The 21,001-nt window shown below is 33.7% G+C and overlaps 2 protein-coding genes and 1 long non-coding RNA gene across 4 annotated transcripts; 1 reads left to right on the forward strand and 2 right to left on the reverse strand.

Annotated features, from left to right (window-relative positions):
• The first annotated feature begins 36 nt into the window (after positions 1-36).
• LOC112054542 (uncharacterized) lies at positions 37-1,424 on the forward strand. Its single transcript, XM_024094368.1, has 2 exons — positions 37-495; positions 789-1,424. Exons 1-2 carry the CDS (start codon positions 275-277, stop codon positions 1,150-1,152), a joined length of 585 nt encoding a protein of 194 aa, XP_023950136.1. The 5' UTR covers positions 37-274; the 3' UTR covers positions 1,153-1,424.
• Positions 1,425-2,388: 964 nt separating this feature from the next.
• LOC112054543 (eukaryotic translation initiation factor 3 subunit G) lies at positions 2,389-7,347 on the reverse strand. The gene is made up of 6 exons (XM_024094369.2): positions 7,184-7,347; positions 6,848-7,036; positions 5,320-5,484; positions 4,787-4,910; positions 3,653-3,864; positions 2,389-2,581 (listed from the first exon to the last, which is right to left on the reverse strand). Exons 2-6 carry the CDS (start codon positions 7,034-7,036, stop codon positions 2,438-2,440), a joined length of 834 nt encoding a protein of 277 aa, XP_023950137.1. The 5' UTR covers positions 7,184-7,347; the 3' UTR covers positions 2,389-2,437.
• A 393-nt stretch (positions 7,348-7,740) lies between these two features.
• LOC128198287 (uncharacterized) lies at positions 7,741-19,368 on the reverse strand. Of its 2 annotated transcripts, XR_008250992.1 has the most exons (9): positions 18,920-19,368; positions 16,114-17,794; positions 14,487-14,770; positions 13,848-13,936; positions 13,405-13,493; positions 12,923-13,011; positions 12,478-12,566; positions 10,713-10,842; positions 7,741-10,095 (listed from the first exon to the last, which is right to left on the reverse strand). It is a non-coding gene; the product is annotated as an uncharacterized LOC128198287 (long non-coding RNA). The 2 variants fall into 2 exon arrangements; XR_008250993.1 differs by lacking the exon at positions 16,114-17,794.
• Positions 19,369-21,001: the final 1,633 nt, after the last annotated feature.

Raw genomic sequence — 21,001 nt, forward strand, 5'->3', positions numbered from 1 at the left:
TCACAGATTACAATTAGTTACTACGACTGTCACTGCCAGTGTCAATGTCAAAGGAATTAACTTCTTGTTCTTGAATAAAAATTATAGTCGTTCTTGATCATCACCTATAAATTTTTCTTTTAATGTTATTAGCCGTAGTAATTCTATATACAATTATATTTTAAATTACAGCGTCACTAATCTTACCGTTGCCAAATAATGGTTTATGGTTAACTACCTACGTAACAAATACCAGGTCATTTAAAATATTGGACCTGAACATCTCTTGCGCAAAATGGAAATTTTAGAAAGAATTTATCATAACATAACACGACAGTTTAACACTTTACCGGCAACAGTCAATAAAACGGTGGACACAGTTAATAAGTCCCTAAATCAAGTGAGAATACCTCCATTTACAAAAGAAAATGTGTTATATTATTATTTGCCCATACAGGGACTTGTTAGTTACACAACATTGTCGGTGGGTGTGATGAATCCCCATCTGATGGTGAGGTATGTAAACAAGAAAGTTCAGAATTGTCTATTTATTAATGTCACAAAGTTCTAAGAATCTTTACACTCTTATTTCCTAGAATACAAACACTGACCATCTAAATTCCAAGTTCAACCATTAAGATAGTAGTGAAGTAGATTTAAGTTTTCTACAATAATAATACAAAATGGTTTTTATAGTCCATTTACAGTTGTTCAAAATATGTGTAAAATTGTAATTAATAATAATTTATGATTTTATGGTGGTAATGTAACTATGTTAATGATAATTATAAATATGCTCTTTTTTGCAGATTGTTTCCACGTAGAGATATAACAGATGTATTATTTCTCTCTGCTGGAGGTGGCGCTGGACTGTGGCTGTGGGCAAGGCCACATTTAGCAGCTGCAGCTCCTGCAAGACGATTTTCATGGGCATTCCTAGGAGGTTGCCTCTGGCCTCTTGGTTCTATATTCCTTTGGGCAATACTAAGAAGCTCAATTGGCCAAAGACCTGTTCTTGGCACGATTCTTGGAGTTACCACTGGAGCAATGCTCACAAATATAGCATTAGATTACTTTAGCTATGTTGAACTAATGTTCTGCGGTGAAGTACGATTACCTGACGACACATATAGCCCAAACAGTGATGATGAAAAATATGATATTGATCTGTAGTATTTTTATTATTAAAATGAGCTTTTTACAAAATATTAAACCACATTTTTGAAATAAATCACATCTATTTTATAATTCCAAGTTACATTAGTGCTTACTGTTGGTGTATTTTATTTTATTATAGCATGTACTTAAAATTATTGTTGTATCAACTATGTTTATACAAAAAGACAAATTGTGCGATTGTGGACATTAATTTTGTGAATATGTATTGTGATTGGACATGTGTAACCATGTAAATTATTAAATTAAATTATTTCCTTCTGTTAAAACTTTCTTTTACCAATTTTTATATGGTTATTAATGATCAGAAGCGATTAATGCTGTATGTAAAAACCTGCCTTTCATAGTAATATTAACAGGTTTTGATATTTTGAATAAAGGAGATCATTCATTTTGGACACTTTTTGAAAGTGCCGGCCAACAAAAAAAATGGTACGAATCGTTAGAACTAATCATTTGAAGTAATAGCTAATATGGTATAAAAGTTGTCAGGTGGCTCTGAACCAAATTATACAGGTTCGATGATTCGTTATTTCCATACATTTTGTCAACTTTTAAAAGTGCCCGCTAAGAAAAAAAAACTAGAAATACAATCTTTGTGCCATACTAACTATTGCTCCAAATGGGCAGTTCTAACGATACGTATCAGTTTTTTTTCTTGGCGGGCACTTTTGAAAATCGACAAAATGTATGGAAATAACGAATAGTCGAACCTGTATAACTTGGTTCAGAGCCCTCCTACAACTTTTATGTCATATTAGCTATTGCTCCAAATGGCTAATTCTAACGAGTCGTGCCATTTTTTTTTTGTTGGCCGGCACTTTCAAAAATGAGCACAGAAATGTATGGAGCGTGAATGATCTCCTTTATATACTTTAAATGGTATGCAAGGAATGTCATAAATAATCGACAAAAACGTATGTAAATTAAAGGAACCTCAAGCCTAGCCTATTATACTTTGTCAACAACATATCCTTGTTAAAAAAACCTCAATTTTCAATCAAATAAAAAATATCACTTGTTTTTAGGATGACAGATGGTAATAATTCATAAAGATGCTTCTGCTTCGCTGATATGTACTTGCACACAAATTTTACTGACTGCTCATCTTACTGTTACAAACAAGGACAAAACAACTTACCAAACTAGAAAATGTATACTATTTGCTAACCATTGATATTAATAAAAATAAGAATTAATAAATAAATGAGAGAAAGAAATAACACAATAGAGCTAGATTATTCAAATTTATTCATTAATCTGTTATATTATGTAACATACATTAGTTGCTCTGGGGTGGTTTGGACCACTCCACGTTCAATATAAGATGATCATAACCATAACCATTCAAAGTTAGAATAGCTTTAGCAGCATCAGCTCTGAACTTGAAATGCACATAAGCAAATCCTTTGCACTGGCCAGTACTCTGAAAAAGATTTGATTGATATAAAATATAAATAACAAAAACTTGAATACATAATTTCAATTTAATTGAAGCTGTTGATAAAAAATAAAGTCAGGGTTATTTTACATACTAAAAAGTCATTTGATCGGATTATGGTCTAGAGACTGATCTCCGATAGACCAACAAACAAGAGAAAAAAAAAAAAAAAAAAAAAAAGGGTTATTTTGACCATTTGAAGCAAGTACCATATCCTCTCCTTAGTGGCGGCGTACTGTCTCTTTATATAACTTTCATATGTATTTAGTGACAAGCTGTTCATTTAAAATTACAATAAATTTCATTTATTCATATAGATTCATCTCTCTTCTGGGTTTATCAGTAAAGAACTATAAGCAGATGTGTTCTACGATAACTTTGCTTTTTGAGTGTTTTCCCTGGTGAGAACTTCCCCTTATTGATAAATAAATTCATTAAAAAATTTCTTTTGAGATGTATTTCTTTCAATGTATAGTATTAATAGATAGATGATAACTTATTACTAGTGGTCCCAGTCAAGTATGCTTTGCCAGTTACACAAGAAAGCCATCAGTAACATAATGTTAACCCATATTCGTCTCACTGCTGAGTTCGAGTCTCCTCTCAGAATGAGAGGGGTTAGGCCAATAGTCCACCACGCTGGCCCAATGCGGATTGGCTGACTTCACACATGCAGAGAATTAAGGAAATTCTCTGGTATCCTCACAATGTTTTTCCTTCACTGTTTGAGACAAGTGATATTTAATTTCTTAAAATGCACACAACTGAATAGTTAGATCAGTAACAGAGAGTTTTTAGTTCCTTATATAATACTAGTGGACGCCCGCAACTTCGTATGCTCTCAGACCTTATTCCGGCCCTGTATAAAAATCTGTTCTTAGCTTATGTCTACTAACTACAAACTACCTCTCTTTCAAATTCAATCTAATGGTATATGATATTTTGTGATGACCTTTCTTTTTTATAAATATAGATTTTGACCTCTGTGGCGCAGTGGTGTGCGCGGTGGATTTACAAGACGGAAGTCCCGGGTATTGTTACCACATAGTATAATACCTTTTCCTTAGCAAGATATAACTTCTGCACTGGTCCGAAGCCTTTGACCAAGTCATCCAAATCTGCTTCTACAGCAAAGTTGCTCAAGTTGGAGATGCGTATGGCGGCCAGGTCGTCTCGTCGTGCGCCGGGCGGTTCGCGGGCAGTGCCACGAGATGCGCCCTCGCGCATGTTTGGAGCAACATACTTGTTAGTAGTGGACGCTTTGGCTTCTGTTTACAAAGAACAAAATCTATACTGATATTATAAAGCTGAAGAGTTTGTGTGTTTGGTTAAACGCGCTAATCTCAGGAACTACTGGTCCAATTTGAAAAATTCTTTTAGTGTTAGATTTATAGAGAAAGGTTATATATTCCTACGGGAACGGGAACCACGCGGGTGAAACTGCGCGGCGTCAGCTAGTTTCATATTATACACACATTAACCTCTTATAATCAAAGGATGCACAATTATGTAGAAAATTTCACTTAAAAACTGGCCAATATTGCATTGACAGTTTTAGAATTATTGGTAAAGAAAATTATACCTAAAAGCCTTTAAATATAGTCCAATATTCAATAAAATCCCAAATTGAAACTTAATGATTAAGTTTAAGGTTGAATTTGCAAATGCGACTACTTGAATTGAGTGCCAAGAAGTTGTGTTTGGCACTCATTGAGTGGGGACGTTTTTTGGTCGCTGATTGTGCATCCACTTTTTAATAGGAGATCCATGTATACACATGAAAAAACATGTGAATTGATATAAAATACCAGCTACACAAAATCAAGTTTATCGTCCAGCTTGCAGCACGCTAAGGCTATAAGCTGTGAAAAAAATATAAGCTTAGTCATGTGTGGCTGGTTTGAATTGGATATATTGTATATTTGTATTTATATTGGTAAGTATCTTGTACACTATTCAAGATTGTTGATCAAATTCTGCAGTCTCCATAATCAACACACACAATAAAATCAAATTAAAATAAAATTGTGCTTAAACCAAAAATATAATTTAAGTGTAATTTTAAATAATATGTGCTTTATATTTTCTTTCATTTATTCCAATCTAAGCATTTTCTAGGACATTGCTACTCAATTTCCAACAATATAATGTCTTGACTAGCATAAGCTTAATTATAAAAAAAAAAGTTACCAGCGGCCTTGGCTGCTTCATTTGCTTTAGCTTGAGCTACTTGGGTATGCTGGAATGGACAACTCGAGGTCCAATGTTCTCCCTGGCATGTACGACACTTGAACAACACTTTTGTGGGTCTTGCCTAGAATGAGATAAATATCATCATTATAATTGCTATTGATTTAATCACACAGATGCCATTAATAAGTATTATAAGTTGAGTTGTACTTTCTACCTAAACGCAATATTAGAATCTCGTAAATTGCTAAATTCTTCACATTAAGGAAGGGTGTAGCAATTTACGAGCTATAAAATTTCAAATACTACACGCAACAACTGGTGAAAGTCGCCAAAAGAGAATAAATAAGCATGCAATCTATAGTTTAAATATTTTTAAAAAGATTATTTAGTAATTACATTCACATATAGACCTAAACAATCCCATTAAGTATTGAAGAGATTACAAACACATTTTGCACCTTACCACTAATATTATGATCAATAGAAAAATATTTTTAGTGTATTATATATTAAACCATTAGTCAATTTACCTTCAGGGCCTCTAGATCACCCTCGTCAGGACGTTGGGCCTCCTCTTTGCTTGTAATGAACTGCATAGACACATCCTCAGAAACATTGGTGGTGGCTGGATTAGGACCCGGTTTGTCATTCGCTGAATCACCAAATTTATCCCATGTTTTACGTTTTGCAATACTCTAAAAAATTAAGTTTACAAAACTTACCACATTGTAAAGACAGAGATAGAGAACTATCTTAACATTCCATGGATTCACTGTTACATTGATTGTCAGGATGAGTAAAACTTAAAGCAGAGTCTGGGGTGTAGGGTTAAGGAGCACCATCATATCATATTGTGACAGAACTTATTGCAGTTTTAATGAGGCCAAGGTCTATAAGCACATCATAGAGATTTTGATGGTATTTCTCATGAATCCATTTATACTGCATATAAACTGTCAACAGAGCCATTTATCGTTATTATATTTTATACAAAGACCACCACTTTAGCCCTAGTAAGAAAATTCAAGAATATATTGAACCTTCTAGCTAAAAGGACAATGCAATGGCAATGGTTACTATAAACCATTGCCTGGGTTCCTAGACATCAAGGAAACAATCACAATGAAAAAGCAAAACAAACTAGCTTAGATGGAAGTCTGCAATTCTATTGACCAAAGCCCTGCCTACTTATTCCATAAACAAGAACAAAGTGGGTTATTGCAAGAATTACATAAAAATAATTGAAGTCACTCAACAAGAATACAAAACAACTACTGTTACATAGCAGAACCAATATAGCACCAAACAGGCATGACAACTGAACATTGTCTACTCAACACAAGTATAATACAAATTAAAGATCAATCATGTCCAGTCCAGGTTGTGGAGAAGACAAGATCAGTTATCACATTATAGCAGAGTGTCCTATGCATGTGCTTGTAAAATATGAGTTACTTGATAAGATAGATGAAATACAGCAGACATGCTAAATCTCACCATAGGAAATGATGTTCGGTTCACAAAGACACTATCAAGACACCAGTGTCAAAGTAAAGGAATGTCAGCACAGCAGAAGCACATTGTTAAATTATTTAGAATGACACAGATGTTTGACATCAAAATTTGTTTACCATACAAACATTTCTTAGCAACCACTTACAGATAATTGATAATTTCTAAACATGTTGCATCAGTATCTTGCATAAACAAACGCACCTGTATTTACTACTACAATGAAGCATGGCAGTGTTAGTCGACCTCAAATAGGTAAACCAATGACATCAAGTAGGTAACAGACTTGCTAGATGCAAGATGCAGAGGGATAAAGACAGTGGTGTTTGAAATCTTTATTCGAGGCTTATGTCCTGCAGTGGCCATCCTTTGGCTAAAAATTATGATAATGAAACTACAGCCAAAACCGATGAGAAAAAATCTGTACTACATATGTGTAAAGATGTCAAGAATTCTTAAAGCGTGTAAAAAATAATTTAACCATTTTCTGAATGTCATTCTAATCATACCAATTTCTCATTCAGAATATTTTATTAAAGAACCTACCTTTGAGACGACACGCTTTTCAATTTTATATGTACGAACAATTTTGACTTTCTTATTGTCATTGTCGTATTTATATTCTGTAACAATTTTGAGCCCATTCTCAACCACTTCTGACGGTGGTGGAAGCGCACCCTGATCTATTTCCACTTCATCAGCCCATGAGGACTGAATTTCATCAGCAACTGGCATCTGGAAAATAATTCGAGAAAAATTTGTCCAACATACTAAGTTGTCGACTTGTCAGAAGTAACCACACTTCAGAAGTTCACAGTAAATCAGTAAAAATATATTTTTTTTTTGATAATATACTGGAAGATACATTCTTTATATACTCACAATTGGTGTTTCTAAACTTCTTGCAAAATTTTATGAAATATTTAATGAAAATACTATTAAACGCCTAACCAAAAAAGCAAAAGGAAACCACGGAAGAAACAAGAAACAGACGTCAGATTGGATTGGACACAGATATGACAGTCACGACCAAGGAACATATTTACTCAGGAGAAGAATACCAACCTCATACAAAAAAAGCGGCACTAAAATTACCGCCATCTGTGGAATGCCCCCATTGAAACAATTTGCCAACGCGGGAAATTCAAAGCTAATATATTGTTTTTAAATTTTCACAGTTCAGCTTTTGTTGACGGAATAGCTTTAAAATAAATATTTTTAAAAACCATTTCGATTAATTAATTAATTTAAACAGATATTTATAAACTCTGTCGATTAATTAATTAATTTAAACAGATTTTTAAAAATATTTATTTTAAAACCACTCCGTCCCCAAAAGCTGAACTGTGAAAATATTAAAAACAATATAATAGCACAATATTTTAGTAACAAGTAATTGTATATAATAAAGTAAACAATAGAAAGAATAACAGTTTCAAGTTGAAATGTCTTTATTATCAAATAAAAAATCTTATGCACTTAATCAATAACTAAGTAAACATCAGCACCTAAAATGTAATCTAAATATATTCATTTTGCTTCTAAAACTAAATTTTATCTTTAAAGTAAAATGAAAACCAAAATAAAAATATATCTATGCATCAATTGGGTGACTTCACTAAGATATTTTGGAAAATCAAGTCAATTATAACGTAACCAATTCATACATAAAAATATAGATTGTCGGGATATTTGTACATATGATAAACTATGCAAACGTCACGCAGTTTCACCAGCGTAGTTCTCGTTCCCGTGGGAATACAGAGATAACAATTATGGCCTAATCCATGATTATAATGGTGTAAGAAATTTTTAAATCAGCAAAGTAGTTTCACAGCCTATTCAATGCAAACAAACAAATAATCAAATTCTTCCTCTTTCTAATTAGTATAAATTTCATAAACAATAAAATTATTAGAATTTGGCTAATGAAAGTAGAAACTGAAACCACCCGCCAAATTTTAAAAAATCTGAGTAAATTCTCAAAATTATAGTGCAAATATTGGAATAACTGAGTTTAACACTTATAGTATAGGTAATAATGTATTCACAAAGAAAAACTAATCTAAATAAATTATGAAAACACATGTTTTTTTAATTTGTTTATATGATTTTTAAATTTGGCGGGCAATTTCAGTCTCTACTTTCATTAGCCAAACTTTACAACCTAATGCGATAACATAATATTACTTTTAGGCGAATCAATAGAGCATTTACCCTCTACCTCCTCAAAAACAGCTCTGATTTTGATGATTATTTTTGTTCAGTTTGTTTCTTCATATCATTTGAAATCAGAAACCTTTTGGAGTGAGGATGGAACGATTTATACTATTTAACAATAGTTATGCTATTTATATAATAAATAATTAAAAAACAAACACTACCAAAAACACAAAGTTATGCAGTAAACTAATAAGCTGAAGAAAACATTATAATATTTTCTATCTACTGATTACTGAAGCCGGTGCCAATTGTACAATTAATGGGTAGGCAATCAATCGTACCATTTTTTTCCACCTTAAGGATTCGAATTGTTTTCCGAAATTTATATGGGACCTACTTCGAAATAAACCCTTTACAAAAAGTAAAGAATTTTCAAAATCGGTCCACTCAGTAAAAAGTTACGCATAGTTTAACATTACAATAAATGGGAAAACAATTAATCATCTTCTATTTTCCTACTATTAGGTTTGAAATTGTTTTCCAACATTTTATGAGACTTAGGAATATACCCTTTCTATTAAAATAAAGAATAATCAAAATCGAACCACCCAATAAAAAGTTAGGCTTGGTTTTACATTAAAATGAATGAGAAAACAATCAATCGCACATTTAGGATTGGAATTGTTTTTAAAAATTTATATGGGAGCTTTACAATCAAAATACCTTTACAATCTATAAAGAATTTACGAAATCGGACCACTTCGTAATAAGTTACGCATATTTTTACAATACAATTAATGGGAAAATAACCAGTCATCTCTTGTTTTTTTTAAATTTATAATGATTTGGGACCATTGTCGGAATATACCCTTTCTATTTAAAACAAAGTTATTCAAATCGGAATTCGAAGACATGCTTGGTTTTAAACTAAAACAATCAAGAATGATCAATCAAAAGAATTATCAAAATCGGACTACTCATGTTAACAGTTATGCTTGGTTTTACATTACAAAAACAGGGGATGATTGATTGTTTAACCATTAATTTTAGTATACAACCAAGTATAACTTTTTATTGAGTGGTCCGATTTTGACAATACTTTTTTTATTATAAAGGGTTCATTCCGAAGATAGTCTTTTAAAGATATGAAAAAGCAATTCGAACCCTATAGCTAGGAAAACAATAGATAACTAATTGTCGGCCCATTAATTGGACAATTGGCACCGCCTTCAAAGTGATCAATAGATAGAAAATATTATAATATTTTGTTTCGTTTGTTAGTTTTCTGCATAAGTTTGTATTTTTGAAGTCGGTTGTATTTAAAAAAAATATGTATAAATAGCATAGATATTTTTTAACAATTTAAATAATTTCGTCCATCAAAACATTTCTGATTTTAAATAACATAAAAAACATGACTTTAAAAAAATCATCAAAGTCGGAGCTGTTTCTGAGGACTTCCAGCATATGCTTGTTTTATTTATTATTTGATTCCATTATTTCTTTCATAAAAATGTGACATTTTTCATTATGAGAAGTATAAACATAAAGAGACGAATTTTAGTACTCCAAAGAATCATGGTGCAGGTGCCTGGTCCATTGATTATATTTGTTACATCAATTGTTGTGACCTGTAATAGAAAATTTCATTTAACATGACTTTTTAAAATGCACTGAAAATTAATATTTACATAATTATATATAATAAGAATTCCTATTCTCATCAGGGACAAATTTTTAGTCTATTTTCTGCTCCATTTACAAAAAAATCATTTTAGGAAGCTCAGCTGTAACCTTGAAAAGTATAGAAATATGGATATTTTCTTACATTATTTACAAGCGGACGCCCGCTACTTCGTCTATGTGGAATTCAGTTTTTCACAAACTTGCACACAAACTTAAAGAGAAATTATAATGTGTTTATTTCAGTTTTTAAAAACAAAACTGTAAGTGTATCTAGGAAACATGTAGTTCATTGTTATTAAGCAAGTCAAAACTACCTTGTTGGTTCAGTAGTTAGCCCATGTGTTTTGAATCACGAGATCCTGGTTCTGTCTTTAAGAGATACTGAGTTTTTGCTTCTGCTAACAAATTCTTAGTCTGGAGTTGGGAAGTTGGTGGTGTCACACCCAGTGCCTCAGAGAGCATGTTAAGCCGTCGAACCCAGTCATTATCATTAACATTTCTGATAGTGATCATTAATCAATCTAATAATATCAACCTAAGCCGAATGAATAAAGCAAGTTACCTTGTGCTATTTTGCAAAAATGCCAGCAGCAATGTGGCTGCAGTAGTGTGGCTCGGGACGGGTACAGCTAGATCTTCATCTTTTATTTCTATCTCATGATATTAAACAATATATCTTCATTTTACAGCACCTGCAAAAATAAATCAGAAGTTATACATTTTACATAATTATTATTGCATGCAGTGCACCTGCAAAAATAAATAAGAAGTATACATTTATGGGGTGTAAGGGGGAGGCTAGTACCAGTCAGCCTCTCCAACTGCCAACATCACCTGCAGATTGACCGACGAGGCTCTGGCGACCGACTAATGGCGGTTTAACCATTCTGATTCAGCTAGACTTCACAAGTACCACAAACCGGTGTCAGGCAGCAGCGATACCGGTGCGAGAAGTCTAAGCCCCGCGAAGCGAATGATCAACCCGCATGCCCAGCGTGGTCATTTATGGGCATTACCTTGCAATGTATAGTACAACACAACAAGATCCATGCAAGAGGCCTATGTCCAGCAGTGGACGTCTATCGGCTGATAAGGTATACATTTTACATAATTATTATTGTTACCAGTTAAGAGGATAATCCCAGAGGATGTTGCTATTTCGTGATCTAAACCAGACATTTTCTTTTAGCATAGTACTTGTAGAGCTTACTGTCCCGTGGGAGACTAACATACCAAAGGACCACAGTATAAAACTGAATAAATGTTATGACCAACAAATGAACTAACTAAAATGGCTATATGGTTAGTCTGTACGCCGTAGAGAGGTGCGAGAGGATTACCAGCAAAATCTCTCTATAATTTGCTTAGAGACCTTGGTCTCTCTAGAAGTGCAGATTTGGGTTACCAAATTTGGCAGACCTTACTACGCAGTGAGAACAACACGAGCAGAGAAGGGGAGTGTTAATCAATTGTCAAGGAATTCTTTAACCTTATGTCCATTGATCACAAGTCCAAGCTCTGCTCAGCGTTTTTCTCTCTGCCACGTGATGGACACCCACATGGTGAATCCATGAATTGGTAAGATATTCGTCTCAAAAAAAATCATGTTGTACACTAAAATAATTTAGTTGAGTAGGGTGAGGCAAGCAACAATGAAAAATGTGAAATACAGTTTTTCACAAATCACCCTTGATTTTTTCAGGAATAAAAGTTAATTTTAGTGAAATTTATCAATAGTTTTTTCAAGTGATTATAGTTATATACACAATACTAAAATGCAAACAAGGTCTTTTAAATTTTTCGTCTGTCTGTGTTTCTGTTTCTCTGGGATAATCTTTGGAACGGCTGAACCGATTTTAATTGGACTTTCATTGGAAGATAGAGGAAGTTATTGAGCAATATTTAGGCTACTTTTTATCCCAGAAACATGGTTCCCGCTGGATGTTCAAAAACTGAACATCACACGGTTGAAATCGCGGGCGTCCGCTAGTATTATAATATTGGTTAACCAATGTGGTTTTGGATAACGAGGTCGTGGCTTCGAATCCTGGGTCAGGCTATCAGATACTGAGTTTTTCTTTCTTCCAAGAAATTTACAGTTCTCAGCCTGGAGTTGGTAAGTTGTTTGTATTACACTCCCGTGCCTCGTCCAGGTCATTATCATTTACATCTGATAGTGATCCACAATGAATTTCACTTTATCACCCTTAGCTCACCAACCTTTATTGTAGCAGTGTGGTGGGTCTAAGTTCCATAACCCCTTTTCTATAAGGTCTGGCTCTGTAGTGTCGTTAAAATAGGCTGATAATGATGATGAAGCAGGTTACCTTGTGCTATATTGCAAACATGCCAGCAGCAACTGTGTGGCTCAGCACTGACTGGCACAGCTAGACCTTCATATTCTATTTTGCTACACCTGAAAAATTAAACATAAAGAATAAATTTTATGTATTTTCACCAGTTAAAAAACAAATAAAAATTAAAAGAATTTTATTAAGTGGAAAAAGTGAAGAATAGATTATGAAAATAAAAACATAGAAGTCGGTTAAAAATAATTCAGTTAAATTCTCATCTTGGAGTTTGGAAGCCTTCAATCCCGATTATTATCATTAGCATCAGATAGTGGTTATTAATTAATTGAACATTATCACCCTAAGCCCACCAACAGCATTGGAGCAGTGTGGTGGGTCTAAGCTCCATAACCCCTTTTCTATAAGGTCTGGCTCTGTAGTGTCGTTAAAATAGGTTGATAATAACGATGAAGCAGGTTACCTTGTGCTATTTTGCAAACATGCCAGCAGCAACTGTGTGGCTCAACATTGACTGGCACAGCTAGACCTTCATCTTCTATTTTGCTACACCTGAAAAATTAAACATAAAGAATAAATTTTATGTCTTTTCACCAGTTAAAAACAAATGAAAACTAAAATAATTTTATTAAGTGAAAAATGTGAAGAATAGATTATGAAAAAAAAACATAGACTCGAATTGAGAACCTCCTTCTTTTTTTGAAGTAGGGTAAAAATGTGAAAAAAATTCAGTTAAATTCTCATCTTGGAGTTGGGAAGCCTTTAATCCCGATTATTATCATTAGCATCAGATAGTGGTTATTAATTAATTGAACATTATCACCCTAAGCTTACCAACAGCATTGGAGCAGTGTGGTGGGTCTCAGTTCCATAATCACTTTTCTATCAAGGCCTGGCGCTGTAATGCCGTTAAAATAGGTTGATAATAACGATGAAGCAGGTTACCTTGTGCTATTTTGCAAACATGCCAGCAGCAACTGTGTGGCTCAGCACTGACTGGCACAGCTAGACCTTCATCTTTTATTTTGCTACACCTGAAAAATTAAACAAAGAATAAATTTTGTGTATTTTCACCAGTTAAAAAACAAATAAAAACTAAAAGAATTTTATTAAGTGGAAAAAGTGAAGAATAGATTATGAAAATAAAAACATAGAAGTCGGTTAAAAATAATTCAGTTAAATTCTCATCTTGGAGTTTGGAAGCCTTCAATCCCGATTATTATCATTAGCATCAGATAGTGGTTATTAATTAATTGAACATTATCACCCTAAGCCCACCAACAGCATTGGAGCAGTGTGGTGGGTCTCAACTCCATAATCACTTTTCTATAAGGCCTGGCCCTGTAATGCTGTTAAAATAGGTTGATAATAACGATGAAGCAGGTTACCTTGTGCTATTTTGCAAACATGCCAGCAGCAACTGTGTGGCTCAGCACTGACTGGCACAGCTAGACCTTCATCTTCTATTTTGCTACACCTGAAAATTTAAACATAAAGAATAAATTTTATGTATTTTCACCAGTTAAAAAACAAATAAAAACTAAAAGAATTTTATTAAGTGAAAAATGTGAAGAATAGATTATGAAAAAAAAACATAGACTCGAATTGAGAAACTCCTGCTTTTTTTTTAAATCGGTTAAAAATGTAAAAAAAAATTCAGTCAAATTCTCATCTTGGAGTTGAGAAGCCGATAGCAAAATTTCACATATTTTCACCAGGTTAAAAACAAACAAAAGCTAAAAGAATTTTATTAAGTGAAAAATGTGAAGAATAGATTATGAAAAATGTAAAAAAAATCAATTAAATTCTCATCCTGAAGTTGGGAAACCTTTAATCCCGATTATTAACATTAGCATCAGATAGTGGTAATTAATTAATTGAACATTATCACCCTAAGCCCACCAACAGCATTGGAGCAGTGTGGTGGGTCTCAGCTCCATACCTCCTCTACTATATGGAGACAATGATGAATGATGGATGTGTAGGATTAAAATAGCTTCTATGAAACATAACCTATTTTAACATACCTATTGCCTGGTTTCCATCTGTTAATGCTATATTTGCTAAGCATTGTGTGTTAATATTATTTTATTCTATTGTCTTCTTTTAAATTATCTTCTTGAAATTTCTTAGTCTGGCTTGCAAGTAATGCTAAATTTGGGCTCATTTTTTGTGAGTTTGTTGGTACTGAACTTCTGCGAACATTGTTTATTTTTCAAAGCTTTGATTGCTTTTTGAGACATTGTGTAAATATTTTTTATATTAAAAACCGTCGTCATGCGGGTAAAATTCATGTGAAGAAGCAGGATTGCTGAAAGCATTAGGTATATAGCATTTCCTTCTTTCAAGAAACTCACAATAAAAATCAATACTAATATGTATTCAACCCACTTTGAAATTAAATGTCTTAAATGGTGAAGCATAACATTGTGAAGAAACCTGCATAACTGAGAATTTTCTTAATTGTCTAGGTGTGTGAAGTCTGCCAATCCGCATTGGGCCAGCATGGAGGACTAAGGCCTAACCCCTCTCGTCCTGAGAAGTGACTCGTGCTCAACAATGAGCCGAAAATGGGTTGTTAATCTATACTAATATTATAAAGAGGTAAAGTTTGTAAGTTTGTCACATTTTTTAAATGGGGTAATCTTCGGAACTACTTGTCCGATTTCAAAAATTCTTTCACCAGTAGAATGCTACATTATCGGGGAGTGCTATAGGCTATATTTTATATTAGCATGATATATATTCGCCGAGTTAACACAGTTTTTGTCATACAGGTCGGACCGAAAATCCTCTTAAGCAGACTTATTCGCATGCGCTGCCTTAACCATTGTGTAAAATTGAAATTAATGTATGGAGGCTTTATGTATCTTTAAAAGTTCTACAAAAAAGTCCGCGACACCATATATCTATCTTCTATATATTAGCAGATATAGTACCTTTTGTGTTTTAAAAATTATAAATTTTATATACTTAGGTTTGCATTATTTATGCTACTTAACTTAAATCCTTATCAAAATAAATTATTTAATAATCACAAGGATATTATGGAGATAAGATTTGCCCTTTATAGTATGTTAATTAGTTAAATAGTTTCGGAGATAATACAAAATTTCTCAAAGACGCAGAAATTCCACTACATGACGCCCCGCGCTTTCAATTACTAAGACCATAATACGTAGAAGGATAATAGGATACTTTTTGTCGTGAAAACAAAATCAGAATTGGGTGAAGTAGGGGTAGAAAGTTTGTACGGAAAGTCCTTAATTTTTTTAGGTACAAGGTATAAGTTATAAAACTTGCAAAATAGAATGTGAAATAGGGGTTGAAAGTTGACATCGATTTTTACGCGGACGAAGTCGCGGGCGTCCGCTAGTATGTATTATAAAGAGGTAAAGTTAGTGGTGGTCTAGCAGGTGAACTCTGGATCTACTGAACCAATTTTGAAAATTCTTTTACCACTAGAAAGCCACGTTATTTCTGAGTATCATAGGCTATATTTTATCCGCGTATTCTCAAACTGCAGAAAGTTGGTTAATATTTATATTAACACATTACACACATCACTAACTAGTCTCAAAGTAAGCTTAGCTTGTGTTATGGGTAGTAAAAGCTCAACTGAATGAGGAATGTTCATAAATAAATTATATATACTTTATAAACTCCAAGCCCACCAACCGATACTGATGAATGAAGGATTAGTAGGATTAAGTAGCATCTACAGGGTGCTCGGGAGTATTTCCCATAACTCTAGGGTAGCTCCAAGTTCTATAAGGAAAATTAATTTAAAATGTCTAAGGAACATGTGTATTAAAAAACTTTAATAAAAACAAGTCAACCGACTTCAAAAACATACTTACTAAACTAAAAAACGAAAAATAACATTATACTAAGTTCTATATATCATATTATGTTCTAACTGATGATCAGTTTGAAGGTGGTGCTAGCCCAATGATGTATTAATTCAAGCCATGTAAGAATATCATAAATATTTAGGTTTTTCAGACAGTGTTCTTTCATGTAGTTCTTTCAGTAACAGCTTAAATTAAAACAACACCGGTTTAGCACAGCCTTCAAACTGATCATCAGTTAGAACATAATATGATATGAACTTAGTATAATATTATTTTTCGCTTTTTAGTTTAGCCAGTATGTTTTATGTTTTTGAAGTTGGTTGAATTTCTTTTATTAAAAATTTTTATTTTTCCATTTTTAGTGAAATCATCCTAGATATTGATCTAGCGCCAAAGGTATGGATTGCGTCTGACTTAGAATCAAACTAATTACTACTGTGAACCATCGAGGAGTTCCCTTAACCGTCCTTCGTCTTCATTACCAGACCCCTAATACAGTCACAACCCATCTAGGTGGAAAGTTCTCATCAATACAAATTTATCAACACATGGTAGCTACTGTGAACCGTTGAGGAGTTCTCTTAACTGTCCTTCGTCTTCATCACCAGACCCCTAATACAGTCACAACCCATCTAGGTGGAAAGTTCTCCTCAATATAAACTAGTAGCTAAGGTAGCTCCTATAAGTGGACTTGTCAACACCTTTATGAGAAATAGTCCCGAGCACCTTGTATAAAATGTAACTTAACTATGCCTAGTTTATTTCAGCTGATGCTATATTTATGAACAGCACCAATACATATAAATAAAATTTAAGTGTATGTCTGTGATTTCAAAATAACTGTGTTTTCTCAAGTGCCTATATACAATACTGACATACAGTCATACTTCTTTAAAATGTTCATCTGACTGTTTGTTTGAGCTAATCTCTGGAACAGCAGGGTCATTTTAATGGGACTTTTACTGGAAGATAGAGAAGATTATTCAGCAACATATAGGCTACTTATTATTTGGGCCATTACTTATTATTTAACATGGGCATACACTCACAACCACATAGACACTGAAATACATCCATGCTCATCACACTAATATGATGAGTTCAATTGCCACAACTGGCTGTGGCGTGTAGATGCAAAGAGCAATGATGCTATCTACTGCATCACTGGAGAGCTGTTGCTGGTGTTATATCCCTATATCTCAGAGAGTATGATATGCTATATATCCCAGTCATTATCATTAACACCTGATAGTGATCCTTTTATAATTTAACTTTATTACCCCAAGCCTATCAACCCACATTGGAGCAGTGTGCATTTTACAGTAGGTGTTTAACTTACCTTCTTATTCTCTCTCTCTCTCTTCTTCTTACAGGTAAAACATCTCATCTTTTTTAAAAATGTAGATGACAAACCATTCATAGTTCAATGTAAAATTTATTCTAAAAGTCCAATAGTCTAATCATTGATTATCTGGACATTACTGAAATAAAGAGAGTGAGTAAATTTAATTAAAAATACATAAACATACTATGCATGAAGAGACAGATGAATATCTTAGCATTCCGTGCAGGTGCCAGGTCCATCGCCTGGTAGAGAGAAATACTCCGAGCAGAGTCCTGGAGTTGTGACTACAGGATGTAGGGTTAAGGAATTTCTTGACAATTGATTAAACTCCCCTACTTGTGTTGTTCTCCCTGCTTAGCCAAATTTGGTAAGATCCTACTAAGAGCAGCTTTGGATACTTATTCTTCTTTCTCTCTTTCTTCTACATAGAAGTTGCTGCAGTCCTAAAGATGCCAAGGTCTTTAAACAAGTTATAGAAAGATTTTGATGGTAATCCTCTTGCACCTACTTCTACGGCAGACAGACTAACCACATAGCCATTTTTACTTAGTTCATTTGTTATTATTATTTATTACAAAACCTTGACAAGAACCAGGTGAGAAATATAACTAAAATGTCCGGAGGCAATCTGATGATAGAACAGAAACACAGATGAGGGAATTCCTCAACTGTTCACAGAAGCTACATTGTCAAAAAGAAAAAAAAAAGTAAAATGTGCAAAGCTTAGGTCTTATAGCTAAAAGCTATTTCTTTCAAACAACCTTCAATGAAAAATGTAGCTTATTATTGGCAAAAGCTTTTATAGATCAAGGCAAGAAAAATATTGCCAAAATGGCCTCCGTAGCACAGTGGATTAACTACGCAAAACCCTGGGTTCTATCCCCGGCTGGGCCGATTGAAGTTTTCTTTCTGGTCTTTGTCTGGCTGGCTAGTTAATACCCTACTGGCAAGCGATTTAGTGTTCCGGTGAGATATTATGTAGAAACAGAAATGTGTGTGGATTTTCATCCTTTGCCTAACTAGTTATCTCGCTTCCATCTTAGATTGCATCATCACTTATCATCTTTTTCTATAATTATGTCAAAGAACAGATTTTCGTATAAAGTAAACTAACATACTCTTCATTAGTCTGCCTAGTGCCTAACATAATTATAAAAACTTGTAATTGTAGTTTCAAATTAACAAATTGTTTTGGTTCATCATTACATAATTATAAACTACTTATTATAGATTCAAAAATAAAACTCAAATTTTACTCTACCTGCCTTTAGTACATATACCTGTGGTTTAATATTGAACAGTGGTATAGTAAAAAATTTACTTCTGGTAACAGATACTTTCAAATTAGTTCATGGAATTTGCTTTTTTCAGATGTTTATTTTCATTACCATTTCATAATTAACCTTATGTTGCTCCAGATTAAGCTACCTGTGATAACCAAATGAAAATCTGTTTAGTAGATCCAGAGAAGTAAACATTCAGACAGCTGCAGGTCAGACAGTTATTTGGGGTGCATTGCATCTACAAACCATAATGTGTAAACCCAGCATAATTGTATAATTGAGCACGAGTTTCATAAGAATTAGTAGGATTTTAATAATTCCCATATCTTGAGAAGACTACTAAGAAACCTAATTAACTAACTAATGTAATCATTATCAGATCAATAGCTATTATTAAAGTATTTTATTATTATCTAAAACTTAAAGTAGGTACATACCGGAAACTAAATTTGTAGAATCAAGTTTCTGTAATCTCTGTAGGGTCTTCTCTGGATCATCGGCAGGCGAAAAACCACACTCAAAGCATTTTCTTTTGTTCTTCTTCATAGTTATAGAGACACTTGAACTAACAAAGTCTTATTTTTAACATAATGAAAAACCACAACACTCAGATGAAACGTAAAAGACTTATAGATCTTCTCAACATCAAGGATGGCGAGGATATTACACAGCAGGTTGCTTAAATCCAATCCATGAAGAGGTCTTCATAAATATTAACAGGCCGTGGCAAACATTTATTTTATTATTCGTGAATTTGTTTTTTAAAATATTTGGTGAAATGACGCCATTTTCATTTTAAAACATTTTTATTTTTTATTAAGTAATTGGGGTTGCCACACTTCGTTTAGAAAACCTTACCCATGCGTTACTAAAACAATATTCAACGAGAGTGTCTCTCTATATTTTTGTAGAAGAAAAGTATTTATTCAGTTATTAAAGTCATATTTAAATCTAAAAATGTATTAGATTTATCAAAATATTATGTCAGGCGTGAGCTACTAACGATAATAATATTGCTACAACTACCAGAAGGTAAAACCGTATGGATGATGACACCACAGGTCTAGCCCCCGTAGGTATAACCAAACTTTGTTCGAGAGTTGACCCGGCCTGGTCACGACACAGACACAGAGCAGGGCAGAAACTTTGTCGTCTGTGGCAGATCCAGAAACCTCCATAATTTTTTTTTAATTTTTAATTTAATTTTACGGCTCTGGGTACTAATTTTTTCGAGCCCGTAGTACAAACCTCCAAGAAGTATTATTGTCACAGAATATTAGATTGATCCATAGATTTACGAGTCGGTACGTGAAGGGAGCCGTGATAGCCCAGTGGATATGACCTCTGCCTCCGATTCCGGAGGGTGTGGGTTCGAATCCGGTCTGGGGCATGCACCTCCAACTTTTCAGTTTGTGTGCATTTTAAGAAATTAAATATCACGTGTCTCAATCGGTGAAGGAAAACATCGTGAGGAAACCTGCATACCAGAGAATTACCTTAATTCTCTGCGTGTGTGAAGTCTGCCAATCCGCATTGGGCCAGCGTGGTGGACTATTGGCCTAACCCCTCTCATTCTGAGAGGAGACTCGAGCTCAGCAGTGAGCCGAATATGGGTTGATGACGACGACGTGAAGGGAAAAGGAAAATACTATAGAGTCGGTGCTCGCCTAAACAGTGTGAGACAAAAAAAATGCCTTACTACCTTAGACCATTTAATTAACAGGACCTGCCTCGTCAACCGTTACCCCTCTGTCAAAGATCAATGATCTAACGCGTTTATAAAAACTGTTGCTATTTGGTCGAAATAAACCAAGGAATTAGAAAATGGAGATGCATCACATTCAAATTCACGAACAAAATTATCTGTCGTTTTTTTGAGGGGGACGAGGTAAACACACATCGAAAATATTTAACACCATTAAATTTTTTCTATGTCCATACACTACACACAACTATAAATTTGACTCGCAATACACGCACGCGTAACAACTAACAAACACATTGCTTAGACTATCCACAGATTAAATTTTATTTATTTTAATTATATATAATAATTACAT

This window comes from Bicyclus anynana, chromosome 7 (assembly GCF_947172395.1).
Source record: "Bicyclus anynana chromosome 7, ilBicAnyn1.1, whole genome shotgun sequence".
Taxonomy (NCBI): Eukaryota; Metazoa; Arthropoda; class Insecta; order Lepidoptera; family Nymphalidae; genus Bicyclus; species Bicyclus anynana.

Coding starts and splice junctions, on each gene's coding strand:
- LOC112054542 (XM_024094368.1), top strand. CDS start 275: ATGGAAATTTTAGAAAGAATTTATCATAACATAACACGACAGTTTAAC. Junction 496..788: donor AATCCCCATCTGATGGTGAG/GTATGTAAACAA, acceptor TCTTTTTTGCAG/ATTGTTTCCACGTAGAGATA.
- LOC112054543 (XM_024094369.2), bottom strand. CDS start 7,036: ATGCCAGTTGCTGATGAAATTCAGTCCTCATGGGCTGATGAAGTGGAA. Junction 3,865..4,786: donor TGAAGCAGCCAAGGCCGCTG/GTAACTTTTTTT, acceptor CTTTGTAAACAG/AAGCCAAAGCGTCCACTACT. Junction 2,582..3,652: donor TATATCTTGCTAAGGAAAAG/GTATTATACTAT, acceptor AATCTTTTTCAG/AGTACTGGCCAGTGCAAAGG.